At 41.2% G+C, this 12,433-nt stretch overlaps 1 protein-coding gene across 4 annotated transcripts in view; it reads right to left on the reverse strand.

Moving 5' to 3' along the window:
- Positions 1 to 12,433, reverse strand: part of LOC121953429 (AT-rich interactive domain-containing protein 1B-like) — a 211,047-nt gene that overhangs the window by 16,276 nt on the left and 182,338 nt on the right. For all 4 annotated transcript variants that reach the window (XM_042500525.2, XM_042500524.2, XM_042500523.2 and 1 more), the window contains 5 exons: positions 11,530 to 11,666; positions 8,115 to 8,218; positions 6,181 to 6,375; positions 5,184 to 5,399; positions 2,933 to 3,155 (listed from right to left, as the gene is read on the reverse strand). In XM_042500525.2, the coding sequence (XP_042356459.2) occupies positions 2,933 to 3,155; positions 5,184 to 5,399; positions 6,181 to 6,375; positions 8,115 to 8,218; positions 11,530 to 11,666 (875 nt within the window). The remainder of the gene's footprint in view (positions 1 to 2,932; positions 3,156 to 5,183; positions 5,400 to 6,180; positions 6,376 to 8,114; positions 8,219 to 11,529; positions 11,667 to 12,433) is intronic.

Genomic DNA, 12,433 nt, shown 5'->3' on the forward strand with positions numbered 1-12,433 from the left:
TATCATTTAGAAAAAATTAAGCTAATACTGAAACTAGTAAAAACTAAAGTAAAACTAAATATTTTTAAACAACAAAAACTAAACTGAAACATGCAAATCCAAACTAACTGGAACTAGACTGAATTAAAAACAACAATTTAAAAAATAAAATAAAATAAAAACGATAAGAATTCTAAGGAAATCTGTCTGTAAACTGTGATGGAGGTACACAGCTGGCAGTTTGGGTCATAATTGTACTGTTTGTCTTTGTTTTCTCTTTGGAAGAAGTTTAGCGAAGTTTAGCTTTACGACCTGTCTAATAGTCAGACGGATGGATGAGTATAATGTTTGGAAAGGCCGCCACAACTGAAAGACGTTATAAAAAAGAAAGAAAATAACCTTAAACATAATTACTCTTCAAAATGCGTATCATCTAAATGCACTATGGAACTTGTAGAGTACTTTGTAGAGACAGCTTTTTTGGTCTTCTCTTACATTAGCGTTACAGTACTAGCCTTTTTTACATTTTTCAGATAATATGAAAATTAATTCCAATCAAGTGTTGCAGCATAAGCACTTTACAGTTTATTGCAGCAAATCCAAAAGGTGCTCTAAACATCCCAAGTATTGACCTTTCCATATTTCACAATATAGATAGCTATCTGTGATTATGTGTACCGTGGTCCCATCAGCTGATGTGGGCAAAATGAGATTCTGTGAAATTGGTGTTGTTACGTCCCCTTGGATAGATGAGAGGGGGCTGAATTGTGAATTATAAAGTGTTCTGAGCGAGAGATGAATTCATTCATATGTGTTTATATATGCGTGCGCAGCACATGTGTATTGTAGGTATGTGTGTGTGTATGCAAATGGAGGCAGATGCTCTTTTTCCACCCACCAGGAAAAGCAATCTGCAGTGTCTCAGGCAGGTGAAGTGCTCTGATGTTCTATTTAAAAGCCAGGGTCACTTTTCTCATCTCCGCTGCAAATTAGAGACGTGACCTTCCCGCTCCATATCGCTCCAACTCTTTCTCTCCCCTCCTCTGATCCTCGCGTCATAATTGTGCACGCAGACACACGGTGCAAACAGGTAATATACACAAACAAAGAGCATCCTTTGTGTTCATGGTGCTGCACCAAAACAATATTACTTAACCTCCAAAGCGCTGTAATCAAATAAAGGCGAGTCCTGAGTTTGAGGTGCAAGTGGTGTTCATATTGAGGCTCAACTTCATTAAACTAAGAATCTCCTCATCAAAACAGCGCTAATGTTAACTAATCTTGCTTGGGTTTTAACGTGTGTTCATGTATTCATGTTACATTCTTGTTTGCTGTTTTTAATAACGTAGCACATGCTGGCAGGCCAAGGTACTGTTAATTGTTAAGAGGTCAATTCAGCCAAATTACGAACAAATATTTTCTCTCTTCCCACTTGCGGTATTTGCAATGCAGATTTTGTTGAGGTTTGTCATTTGTAAAGGCTGTAAGCACCGAAAGTGCTTAATCTGTCAAGTAAGAAACTAGAATTACTGCCTCACGGTTATATTTCTCTGACAATCAGTCAAGTTACAGTTTACATCCATGACAGAAGATTCAAATAAGGATGTTGCTGAGAGGAAGCTGCATATTCTTAAATTTGGATGCTTTACACATATCTTCCTCCCAGCAGCACAGATGATCTATACAGTCAGCACAGTTTCAAGACGAACGCCCAAAAATAGTGTCACCAATTCAGAATCTGACCAAAAGTCTCACCTTCTGTTTCTGAGTTATATTATGATATAATGGTAAGAAACGTGTTTTTGCAGCACATTTTGATGTCACAGTAAAGTTGACCTTTGACCTTTTGGACATAAGATGTCACCACTTCATCATTATAACCTATTAGACGTGTGTGTTTTTTTTTTTCATAATTAGCAAAAGAATTTATGAAGTTATGGCCAAATGTGTTTGTGAGGTTTATGAACCTTTGACCTTCAACCACCAAATTCTAATTCGTTCATTCTTGAGTTCAAGTGGATGTTTGTGCCATATTTAAGGAAATGCCTTAATGGCCTTCTTGAGAAGTCACGTTCATGACATAAAATGGGCGCAAGGTCAGTGTGACCTTTGACCATCAAAATCTAATCACTTCAGTGTGAAAGGGGGAGAGAGAGGGGATGACATGCAGCAAAGGGCTGAGGCCACAATCGAACCTGCGGCCGCTGCGACGAGGACACAGCCTCCATACATGGGGCACCCGCTCTATCCACTGAGCCACCATTAATCACTTAATTCTTAAGTTCAAGTTGATGTTTGTGCCAAAATTTTAGACATTTTCACACCGGGTTTTTGAGATATTGCATTCACAAGTATGAGATAGACGCAAAGTCACAGTGATCTTTAAAAACCAAATTCTAATCAGTTCATCCTTGTTGCCTGCTCAGGGGCATAGACAATATTCTAATTGGGTAAACTGGCCCTTTAACTATCAGTGCCTCTATTTGTAATCCTCTGATGGAGCACAACAGCCAACAATCAAAGCTTGCACTAACAAAATCACCTTTTATTCCTTTGCTAAATTTACCACATAGCTAATTGGTTGCAACATCAAATGCAACTAGGCCAAATGAGTTGACTTTTTTGCAACTTTATCTGCCACCAAAAACCTAAACTGGTGAACAAATTGACACAACCTACTAAATCTGCATATGCAACTAATATATCAGTAAGTTCCCAGTCCTTCAAGATGTCAGCATGGCAGCTACCTTCACTTCTAGGCTCTGACTCAGCTGCAGCAAAGCCTTTATTGTGGTGATGTTGCATGCCACATTGTCATGAATACAGATCACTCTTTCTCTGATGATTCCCGACACCTGTAGTTTGATCAGCAGCACCTGTTGTTTGGCTGCCAACAGATGGGAGAGTGGAGTCGTAGAAAAACCCAGCGAGCGAGTCTGTTATCAGGCCTTACCAGGTGAGGGTGGCTGGATCTTGACCTGCTTCCTGCTGTCCCCTCCAGCCACGCTGCTGCCGCTGCTGCTGCTGTCTGCCGGCGGCTCCTCTCCCCTCTCCATCTTACACTCGTAGGCAAACAGATACTGGATGTACTGCTTCTTGAGCGAGCTGGCGGAGCTGCTGGAGGTGCCCACGTTCAGGGTGGAGGACAGCTCGCGCCACTTCTTGTTCTTGTTTACCTAGTGGTTGAGGGTTGGGGGAAGACAGCAATAAAACAAATGAAGATTGCACAATTATGCTCATGTCTTCTGTCTATAGTGTAATGTATCCCAGTAGTCTCAGCCGCACACTTGTCATGTTGCCTGAAGTATGGTCGACCACAGCCTGCTGAATTTAATCAAAATAATCAATTCCATGGCTGTGCACTTAATGCTTTTGTACTTACTGGAACCACAGAGTTGTAGGTCACTCTTAAGTGTTGCACATACTTTTCACAGTGCTGCTTTGAATCTAATAGGAAAAAAAGTACCACATTATATGGCCAAAAGTATTTGGACACCCCTGATGACTCACTTTTAATCTGGTGCTGTTTTTCATTAGCCTGGGAACCAGGCAGATCTGTGAGCTCATGTTTTATTTGCTCTTGCAGATGTGTCTGGTCCGACTCCTGTTTGGACAGATTTCTATCAGACTTTTCTCAGGTCGGGCCAATCATAACCATTTAGCTGATATGGGGTATGTTTCCAACAATGACTGACAATGTGCAGAGCCTTTACACTTAACACAAAATAGGCAATGATGCCTCTCAGCTTGTGCACCTTTGTAAACAGCCAGTCTGTAAGAAATCCCACTTTGGGAGGACTTTTAAGCCTTATTTGAGAGGAGGTATTCTTGAGTTATGGCTAAAAACATGTTTTATGAAGTCACCATGACCTTGACCTTTGACTTTAGACCACCAGATTCTAGTCAGTTCATTCTTTAGTCCAATTGGACATTTGTGCCAAACTTGAGGAAAATCCCTCAAGGCCATCTTCAGATATTGTGTTCATGAGAATGAGACGCATGTAAGGTCAGTGTGACCTTGCCCTTGACTACCAAAATCTAATCTAATCAGTTCATCCTTGAGTCCACTCGAATGTTTGTGCCAAATCTGAAGGAATTCCCTTAAGGTTTTCTTGAGATATTCACAAGAATCGGCCAGATGGACGTATGGACAGACAACCCAACAACATAATGCCTCCGGCCTCGGCTGTTACTGGCAAAACAAATTTCCTCTATAAAGGACAATAAAGTAAGAATCTGAATCATCACAGCTCATCTCTGCACACTGTAGTATGTTTACATTTGTCTGTTGCTCAGCACTATGTCACATTTCATTGCTCTGATTGGTTGTAGGTCTAACCTGTGGCGTCCACAGCCGTTGATAACACCCCTTGAAGATCCAAAATGAGAAGTCCCAGACTAAATCGCATTTGTCAGCAATGTTAGGCTAGTTTTTCAAGGTCCTCAGTTCCAATTAGGGAAAATCCCAACACTTTAATATATAATAATATTTTAGACAATAGTGCAATTCCAGTTTTGCAGCAACAGTTTGAGGAAAGTCATTACCTGTTTCAATCTGACAAAGTCTCAGGGTCATAAAGCAAGGTCCATAAAGAAAGCATTTTTCAGATATCAGTGTGGAGGAACTTCACCAGCCTTCACAGAGCCTTAACCTCCACCTTACCCATTCAACTGACAGTAAAACTGACTACGGGCCAGACGCTATCGCCCAACTGAAAAGGAGAAAATTCCTGCAAGTTACAAAACAAGAGTGGAGGCTATCAAAGCAGCATAAAAATGTTCATGGCTTTGGAAAAAGATGTGTGATCTTTGTGTGTCCACAAACTTTTGGCCATGCAGTCTTTGCCATTTCCTGATTTCTCTTGGTTTTTTTGGTCAATCTCACTACCAATAGTATGTAAAGCTTTAAAGGTTTTACATTTATATCATATGTGGTTTGAGACATATGGAGTTTCTACAAAATCAAGTATTGTGATATTTTCAAGAATGTGGGTTCTCAAAATTGATTTCCTTCTCTTGAGTACATCTCTCACCATTTACAAGCTCACCATATGCCCCGCTGCTTCAGCGCACATTGCTGGAGAATATTAAATAGCGGCTTCACATGGGCAGAATGATATGAGTTTACTGTATGCCTTCTGTTCGTAATACTTTTGGTAACTGTGTATCTGTTATCTCTAACATTTTCCCAGCATCAACGTTACCATGGCGAGGCCTCCTATCTCCCGAACAGCTATGTAGAGCTTCCATAGGTCCAGTGGCTTCTTTCCCACAGCGGGAAGCTGAGCGACAGGCGTGCCTCTCTCCTCCATGAAAGTCAGGTACCGCTCCACCCAGCCTCGCCTCTCCGGCTCCACGCCTAGCTCAAATAGCCGCGTGATTCGCTCACCACTGAGGGAGGAGGTGTTAGGATTGGCTTTCTGGTGAGCAATGAAGAGAAAAAGAGGAGGCAAGTTTTATTTTATAATATTAATAAATGTTATATGTGGTAGACCACACACACACACACACACACACACACACGCACATATATATGCATATAAACAAAATAACAATGTCGTTTTTACACTTCTCATTCATCTCCTACACTTGACATGTGTGGACACATCATTTATATAACTTTTTAAATGCTAATTTGGGGAATTCATGCACAGCATATTATACACAGTCCGCTGTGCAGTTTATTTTTCTTTGCCATATCCTAATGCTGTTTTCTGCTACAACAACCCACTCTCCCCATGAGGATCATTAAAGTTTCATCCCGTATTTACACATTCTGAAGTAGGCCCTTGGTTGAATGACCAAGCAAAAATAAACACTTCTTTAGAGCATTTTGTTCCGTGTGCAGCTTGTGTTTACTTCAAAGTTCACTCACAGCACATTCATATCCCTCAAGTTCAAACTGGTGGACGTAGTTTAATCTAACACAGCCATGTCTGGCTTCAGTCCAGGTTCAGAAAAGACTTCTGTGGTCTAAGAACCAGCTTTTGATCATGTAATTACACAATAATCCTTCAGTCATACATGAATCAATCAAAGCTGCAGCAGCTTGTACTGACATTATTGTCCATAAAGGGAAATTCACTGATCGTTAAGTCGCTTGGTTTGGTCTCTGTGTCTATTTGTTTATGTAATTACTGTACTTATTCAGTAAATGCCCACATCCATCCATCCAATAGTGTTTGAGCTCCTGGTGCTTACAGGACTGGAGGGGGTCTTGAGGGGCCAAGGGGGGCTGCTGATGCTGTCGCTGTCGTCTCCGTGGTAGGAGGACAGGCTGGCTGGGCTGGGTGAGAGGGGGGAGGGCACAGGTAGGGCACCGCCTGGTGTGGCCGGCTGGGACACACACTGCTGGGAGCTACTGCTGCTGTTATTGTTGCTGTAGCCGTCCTGTAGCTGGTAATGAGAGAGAGAGAGGATGAGGACTTCCATTTTCTTTGTGTACAAGCATCCATCGCCTCCTCACAATCAGTAAAACGTAAAAAAAAAAAAGGTTATCGTATATGACACATTTTGCTCATATTGCGCAGCCCTGTGAGGAATCTAACTCTATAAAGGAACTAGCAACTATAGCTATCAAATAAATGTAAACAAGTAAAATAACAGTTTTTTCTTTTAGCATGTAGTGGGGTGGGAGTTTAAAGTAGCATAAAATGAAGTCAAGTAAAGTACAAATACCTTAAAACAGTACTTAAGTGCAGTTCTTAAGTACTTATACTTAGTTACTTTCAACCACAGAAATAACCCTTTATAATAGCCGCAGTACAGTAATATTATGTGAAAGATTCTGCATGTCTTACTGCTATTGTGTCTTTGTCTGCATGCATAAATTCATGTGTTTGCATGTCAGAGGTACAGAATAAAGATCAGTATGTATTAGTCTGTGTGTGTGTGTTTGTGTGTGTGTGTGTAAGAGAGAGAGAGAGAGAGAGAGAGAGAGAGAGAGAGAGAGAGAGAGAGAGAGAGAAACTGGATACTCGCTCCACTTTGTGTAAATCACTCCATGTTCGCTCACATCAGTGTGTGTGTGTGTGAGTCTGTGTCTAGTCCTTCAGTGCATGTGTACATAAGTTTGTGTGCGTGCGTGTGTGTGAAAGAGACAGCGAAAGAGGGAACAACAGCTTGACAAGTGCTTCTGGTCTGTGTACAGAATGCTCATGTCAGCAAAACCTTATCTTTCTCCCTCTCTTTCTCTCTGCATCTCTCTTGCTTTCTCACTTTCCCTCTCTCTCTCTCTCTCTCTCTTGGCAGACAGATCATCTCTTTTGGGAGCACTGGGGGTCTTTCTGGCTGCTCTGACTGCCTTAAATAATTCAAAAGGCCCTACTACCGTAATCAGCAAAAGAAAAGACAGGGATTTGGAGGGAAAAGACGTGTAGTGGATGTGATGGAGTGTGTTTGTGCACGTCTGTGTGTTCTGTGTGTGTGTGTGTGTGTGTGTGTGTGTGTGTGTGTGTGTGTGAGAGAGAGAGAGGGGTTGTTAAGCAAAAACAAGGGGAGGGGGTAGAAAAGAGCAAAGAGCAGAGTTCTGTTGTTGCTGAGCTGAGCCAAGCCGAGCTGCAATTGTAGGGCAAAATGAGAAGTCAGCATTGTGTATTGGGATGTGTGTGTGTTTGTGTGTATGTGTGAGCCACTGAGGAAACAGTGTCAAGAGAAGGATGGTGTAAATGCATGAGTTACTGGAAAGGCCAGTGTGTGTCTTCATGCAAAGTAAAATAAATGAAGAAATATATGCATGTGTGTGTGTATTCACTGTATTTATGTGTTCTGTTTGAATGTGTGTACATGCATGTGTGCACTACAGATGCAGAGCCCTCTCTTTCTTTCTGCGTCTCTCTCTCTCTCTTTTTTTTTTTGCAGCTCGGGCTGCCAAAACATCAGCAAGAAGAGAGTGCTGGGGGCAAAAACAAAGCGAGGAAAACATTAGGAATGGTAAATGTTAAACAAATCATTAAATATGGCGAGAAAACAACAGAGAAGCGGCCCACTGTGCTGAGGCAGCATATGCTGATCAGATTTGGTTTGCTTCATTAGCAGAGCGAGATCAAAAAACAAAACAAAACAAAAAAATGAGAGAGAGGGAGAGAGGAAATTGCAAAGAAAGATGGCAAGAGGAAAAAAGGTCAAGGAGGTACCTTTGGTTTGAGAGGCTCGCTGGCGGGGCCGCTGTCGTCTTTTGCGTCCGTTTTCGGTTTCCCATCCGGACTCATCATCCCATCTCCTGGCATTCCCATGGCTCCTTTACCAAGAATAAAGAAACATTTATCCCTTTGTAACCTGTGTTGACATCAATTTTCTTGTGCTTTCAACGCCATTTAAACCTTTAAAAGTTCAGATTTCTTTTAAACAAAAAGAGAAAAAGGTAATCAGCAACTTAATAGGAAACATCCCAATTGCAATAACCTAGTTGAGGTCAGGAATATGACCTGGAAATTTGCTATAAGTTTAACTTAAAAAATAAGAACATACAAATATAAATGTATATACTGCACTTTTTTTTCAGGCAATTTGTTTGGGTTTTTTTTTTTAACTTTTTTGAAAACTTTCCTTTTCTGCTTAATTTTATTGTAACTTTTTACCTTTTTTCTATTTTTTGGTCTTTGTTTTTAGTTCTTATTAATTTCATCCTTCCTTTGTTTTCAAAGAAATTAAGGCCGCTTGCTCAGCTTTTCAAGGGTTAAAATACTTGTGCTTGTAAAAAATAGCTGAAAGCCTGAAAAAAAAAAGATTCAGTGAGAGATATCTGTGGGCAAGGTTAAGTCATATTTATTTGTTCATTGATAAAAAGCCATGTCCCAATAGGTATGCAGCTTTTACTGCAGTGGAATAGAGATATACTTGCAATGGTTTTGTATTAATAAAATTTAACTCCTTAAAATGAATGGTGCACTTTTTGTGTATGCTGAAAGCTGCTTGATAATGGTTTATATCATATCACAAAGTCAGAAAATGTAAAAAGGATTAAATATTATGCTCTTTCTTTCTGTGTTCTCAAGGCCCCATAAAGCCTGTCCAGCCATTCATCTCAAAGGTAAGGTTGTGAAAGAAACGTATAAAAAGACTGCTGCTAAAGAAAGACACAGACAGAGAATGAGATAAAACTCAGCTAAAAGCAAGCCAGTGCGCTCTTTCAACCTTTCTGGCTGCACATCCTCAGTTTTCCAGAAGTCACGGATGTTCTAACGTAATCAAAGTGGCGACATAGTGAGAGGGTTGGCATTTAAGAGATGCTGGCTGACAAGATGACTTGTTTCTGTTTTCAAAGACATTTGTGTACCTTCATGAGGTTTCCAGTTGAAGGGCTGAGATCCTTAAAGACTACTTTTCATAGTGCCAGCTGCACAGTTCTTATTAACAGAAAGAAGGGGTCCTTGAATACAAGGCTCGCCTCTTTATTTTTCCCTTGTGTGCTGCAGCACGGTGGGAAAACTAATGGCTTTTTACCGTGCCCAGGGGCAAACCAGATGAGTTTTGAGGAACCTTGGCGCTCTAATTCGTTTGAAGTTTTCCAAATGTCACGCATTCTGATATTCGTTTTTTTGAATAAAAGGTGCCTTTCATTTTGGGAGCCACAGCGCTCTCCGAGGTGCGTTTAGTAACAATGCAGCAGGGTGAAGGGCTGAAAGAAAAAGGGATGCACCGCATTAATCTTTGCTCACTGGAGGGCCAGCTTCTACAGGAAAAGTAAGAGCTCTGAGTAACTCTCTGGATTTCTGAGCTTTTTACTATCTTTTGCCCCTTTTAGTCCCTTCTCTCTCAATCTCTCTAAATGAGAACAATCCTTAGTTGGTTCTGCTGTACATTCAACATAAGCACATAGGTTAATCTTGAGTGGCTCTGTGTACCGTTTTACATTAACCCAGAGGTCTGTGATTTCTCATTCAACAGGTTCTTCTTTTATCAACATGCATTCTGTACATAGCTATGCAAGATAAGTCAGCGGAAAAGGGTCAAATTTGATCTTACTGTTAATGGGGGCTGCTGGAGGCTGTATGAGTGAATTCAACTATGAGAGGAAATTGAGATTTAGTAACACACAGCTTGGTTCCCGTGGTAGGGTGATTTCGGTAAGCTTATTAGAAAATATTACAGGTTTCAGGCGGACGGGTCATTAAGTGACTGTGCAGCATTGTGACTAAGTTATTAATAACTTACAGAAACATTGTTCAATAGTCCACCTTCTGCCTTCTCTTCCCCTCTTTCTGCCTCTCTCTCTGTCTCAAACACACTGCAAGCAACTTTATCATCGGCACTGCTGCAATCAGGGTTTCTGTTATCCGGTTTTGACCAGGAAAATCTGCTGAAGTCAAACATGTTTTAATCTCTCTGGTCATAATATCCAGTGAAAATATTTTGCTCGTAGAATACATAGGCCTAACACTGTGTCCTCTCTAAATGCATTAATTATGCACTCATGTTACGTCATGTAAATGGATCACAGTGCCTAGCAGCTGTGCGCTAATATAAACAAACCATGTAGGATTTCAGCTGCAGGGTTTTCCACACATTCATTAATTTGTGGAGGTCCACCATGATATCAGCATTTGGAATCACATATTGATTTTCTATTTTTGGAGCTGGACTGCTCATTAGGAGCGTTGTTGCAATATACTGTTCGGTCATTCACTGCACTACACTCTCAGTGGCAGGGGTCACTCTGAGCACAGATGGAGCAGCAGAACCCCAGGCTGAGTGAAAGTGAAACTTAATTGTTTATTGCACTGGTTCTAAAAGTTTGTATCCACTTGCCTCTGCAACAGCTGCTCCTCTTGTCTATTGATCCGATCTGATCAGATCAGTTCTGATCTATGGATCAACCCACGATTCAAACTACACAAACGGCTTTTCCCTTCCACTACCCACATACACACATTGACACACACGTTCTGATTTGATATTTTCTGAAAACGGAAACCACAAAGGCTCCTCAGATCCTATGACTCTTTATTTTTAGCTGCTCCACAGAGTAGAGTTAAAACATTTAACAAAACATTCGCCATTACGCTCCAAAAGACTGGAACAGCCTGCCGAAGGATCTGGGAGGAGCTGGAAAATTGAGATTTTTAAATGTAAATAAAACCCTATCTTTTTAGCCTGGCTTTTATATAGTGTCTGACTATCAAAATTTCACGTTTTTTATTTATTCTATTTATTTAGAATCACTTTTGCTTTCTTCATATGTTGTTCATGTTTTTGTTTCTTCAATCAAACTGTGAACTGTAAACTTTGAATTGCATTAATTTTGTTTGAAAGGTGCTATATAAATAAAATTTGATTGACTGATTGACTGATGTAGCCAACAGTTAGTACGTTATTAGCAATGTTCATCATCAGAAACTTTCAGCTCCAGTTTATCGGCTGGGTTTGGGTGATTAATTAACGCATACGTTTGCGACAGAGCAGGACAGATTGGCAGGTCGAGTTGGTGCAGGCTTTAAGAAACCCTGACCCATGCACTGAGTTATCTCTCTTGTTAGATATGTGTTTTCCAAAGTTCTGGTTGGTTTAAATGTACCTGTATGTAAGTATTAAAATCCTAAGACAACATACCTGAAGGCGGCATATTGTAGGCTGGACCTTGTGCATTGCCCATAGCTGAACTGCTGTTTCCCGTTGGCTGGCTGTAGGGGACAGTGGTAGCCATGGTGCTCGCCTGGCTGATGCCAGGGCCTTGATAGCTGCCTTGCCTACCACAGAGAGAGGGGAAAGATGTTAGCAGAGCTGCGAGACATGAATCCAGTTTAGATTCACAATGTAATGACAGGCTGTGGAGAGATAAGTGGGTCACAGCAAAAGCTGCAGGAGAACACAAGTCACAAAATTGTACAGAGATGATATTTGGCAGTCTGTCACTGCCATGCTCCTTTATTGTTGTAGTAAAAACTGAGCAGCATGTATATCTGAAAGTCGCAATGAAAGCACAGTACACAACATATCCCTGATCAAACAAACAGCTCCTCCAAAAGATTGAAGATGAGCATGCAACATCAGAAAAATAAAACTCTCCCAGCCCCTCTTTGCTCCTCTCTTCTACAAATCCCCCCTCCCCTCCCCTGTTCCTCACTCTCCCTCTCCCACAAGTCATAATTTAACTAATTAAGGTGTGCTTTTGGAGAGGATCATGTTATTTGTTGCCATGGTGACAGCAGAAGTCAATCCTGCTCAATCTCCCTCCCTCCCTCTCTCTCTCTCTCAGGCGGCTCATCACATGGTGTTGCAAGTGACATCAGAAGGGCTTATCTGCAACCTGCTGAATGCTAGCCATCCACGTGTGTGTGTGTGTGTGTGTGAGAGAGAGAAAGAGAGAGAGAGAGAGAAAGAGAAGACATAGTGTGTGTGTGTGATTGAAGGCAACGTCTATCATTGCACGCCAGGCAGGCCAAAGCCAGTGACATGGGGGCTGAAAGGGAACACCGTGTTTGGAACAATTTGCTCTATCTCCTGCTGACTCGAG

This window comes from Plectropomus leopardus, chromosome 14 (assembly GCF_026936395.1).
Source record: "Plectropomus leopardus strain MGB_pleo_1.0 chromosome 14, ASM2693639v1, whole genome shotgun sequence".
Classification (NCBI taxonomy): Eukaryota; Metazoa; Chordata; class Actinopteri; order Perciformes; family Serranidae; genus Plectropomus; species Plectropomus leopardus.